Source organism: Etheostoma cragini, chromosome 4 (genome assembly GCF_013103735.1).
Source record: "Etheostoma cragini isolate CJK2018 chromosome 4, CSU_Ecrag_1.0, whole genome shotgun sequence".
Lineage (NCBI taxonomy): Eukaryota > Metazoa > Chordata > Actinopteri > Perciformes > Percidae > Etheostoma > Etheostoma cragini.
Window position 1 is genome coordinate 539,346 of NC_048410.1, and position 1,402 is coordinate 540,747.

The window sequence follows — 1,402 nt, forward strand, 5'->3', positions numbered from 1 at the left end:
CTCAACCAATAGGAGCGTGCCCCCCATGTGGGCCGAGTCCTTTGCAGGGACCCGGGTTCTCGTCCGACCTACGACCCTTTGCTGCGTGTCTTCCCCCGTGTCTCTGTCCACTGTCCCTCTGAAATAAAGGGATAAAATCCCCCAAAAAGAAATCTTTAATAAAGCAAAGAGGGGGCAGTCCATAGTTGCATCGTCTCGTTTTCGTGAAATTAACACACATAATGGGCAGTGGTGGAAAGTAACTAAGTACATTTACTCAAGTACTCTACTACTCTACTAGTCCAGATGTTGAGGTGTGTCGGGGCCGTTAATCTCTCCTATCAATGAAGGCAATAAAAGACCCCAAAAATCTTTAAAAAGACAAATCAGCTAATGCAATCGTACTCGACTGAGACCAAAACGCCGGGGTGGGGGGGGCTAGTGCCAGGCGGGGTTTTCTGGACTAAATCAGAATATTCTGTTAATATCTAATATCTCATCTCTACAGCGATGGTTAGTTGAGTTTCTGACGGCTGTGTGTCTCTGCAGGGCGAGCGGACCCAGACTGCATGCTGGGACAACTCCTGAAGATGCTCTTCATGAACGATGACTTCACCAACGCAGTGAGAACTTTTATTTTTAATAATATTACGCGAAGGCGTGAATCTCAAAGTGTGACAACGTTGTTGTTTTTCATTCTGACACAGCATTTATGAATCTCTCACACACACTTACAGTTGTTTTGTTTCATTATTCTCTCGATCCTTTAACCCCCGTGTTGTCTTCAAGTTGTCCTCATTTCGTCCTCATGTTGTCCTCATGTTGTCCCCATGTTGTATTCATGTTGTCTTCATGTTGTCCTCATGTTGCCCTCATGTTGCCCTCACGTTGTCCTCATGTTGTCTTCATGTTGTCCTCACGTTGCCCTCACGTTGTCCTCATGTTGTCTTCATGTTGTCTTCATGTTGTCCTCATGTTGCCCTCATGTTGCCCTCATGTTGCCCTCACGTTGTCCTCACGTTGTCTTCATGTTGCCCTCATGTTGTCCTCATGTTGTCCTCATGTTGTCCTCATGTTGTCCCCATGCTGTCCTCATGTTGCCCTCAGGTTGTCCTCAGGTTGCCCTCATGTTGCCCTCACGTTGCCCTCACGTTGTCCTCACGTTGTCCTCATGTTGTCCTCACGTTGCCCTCACGTTGTCCTCACGTTGTCCTCATGTTGTCCTCACGTTGCCCTCATGTTGCCCTCATGTTGTCCTCATGTTGTCCTCATGTTGTCCTCATGTTGTCCTCACGTTGCCCTCACGTTGCCCTCATGTTGTCCTCATGTTGCCCTCATGTTGTCTTCATGTTGTCTTCACGTTGTCCTCATGTTGTCCTCATGTTGTCTTCACGTTGTCCTCATGTTGTCTTCACGTTGTCCT

General features: G+C 47.4%; 1 protein-coding gene across 1 annotated transcript in view; it reads left to right on the plus strand.

Annotated features, from left to right (window-relative positions):
* Positions 1-1,402, plus strand: part of LOC117943372 (DDB1- and CUL4-associated factor 1-like) — a 35,581-nt gene that overhangs the window by 6,934 nt on the left and 27,245 nt on the right. Inside the window, exon 4 of the mRNA XM_034869454.1 lies at positions 529-602. Coding sequence (XP_034725345.1) covers positions 529-602 — 74 coding nt within the window. The remainder of the gene's footprint in view (positions 1-528; positions 603-1,402) is intronic.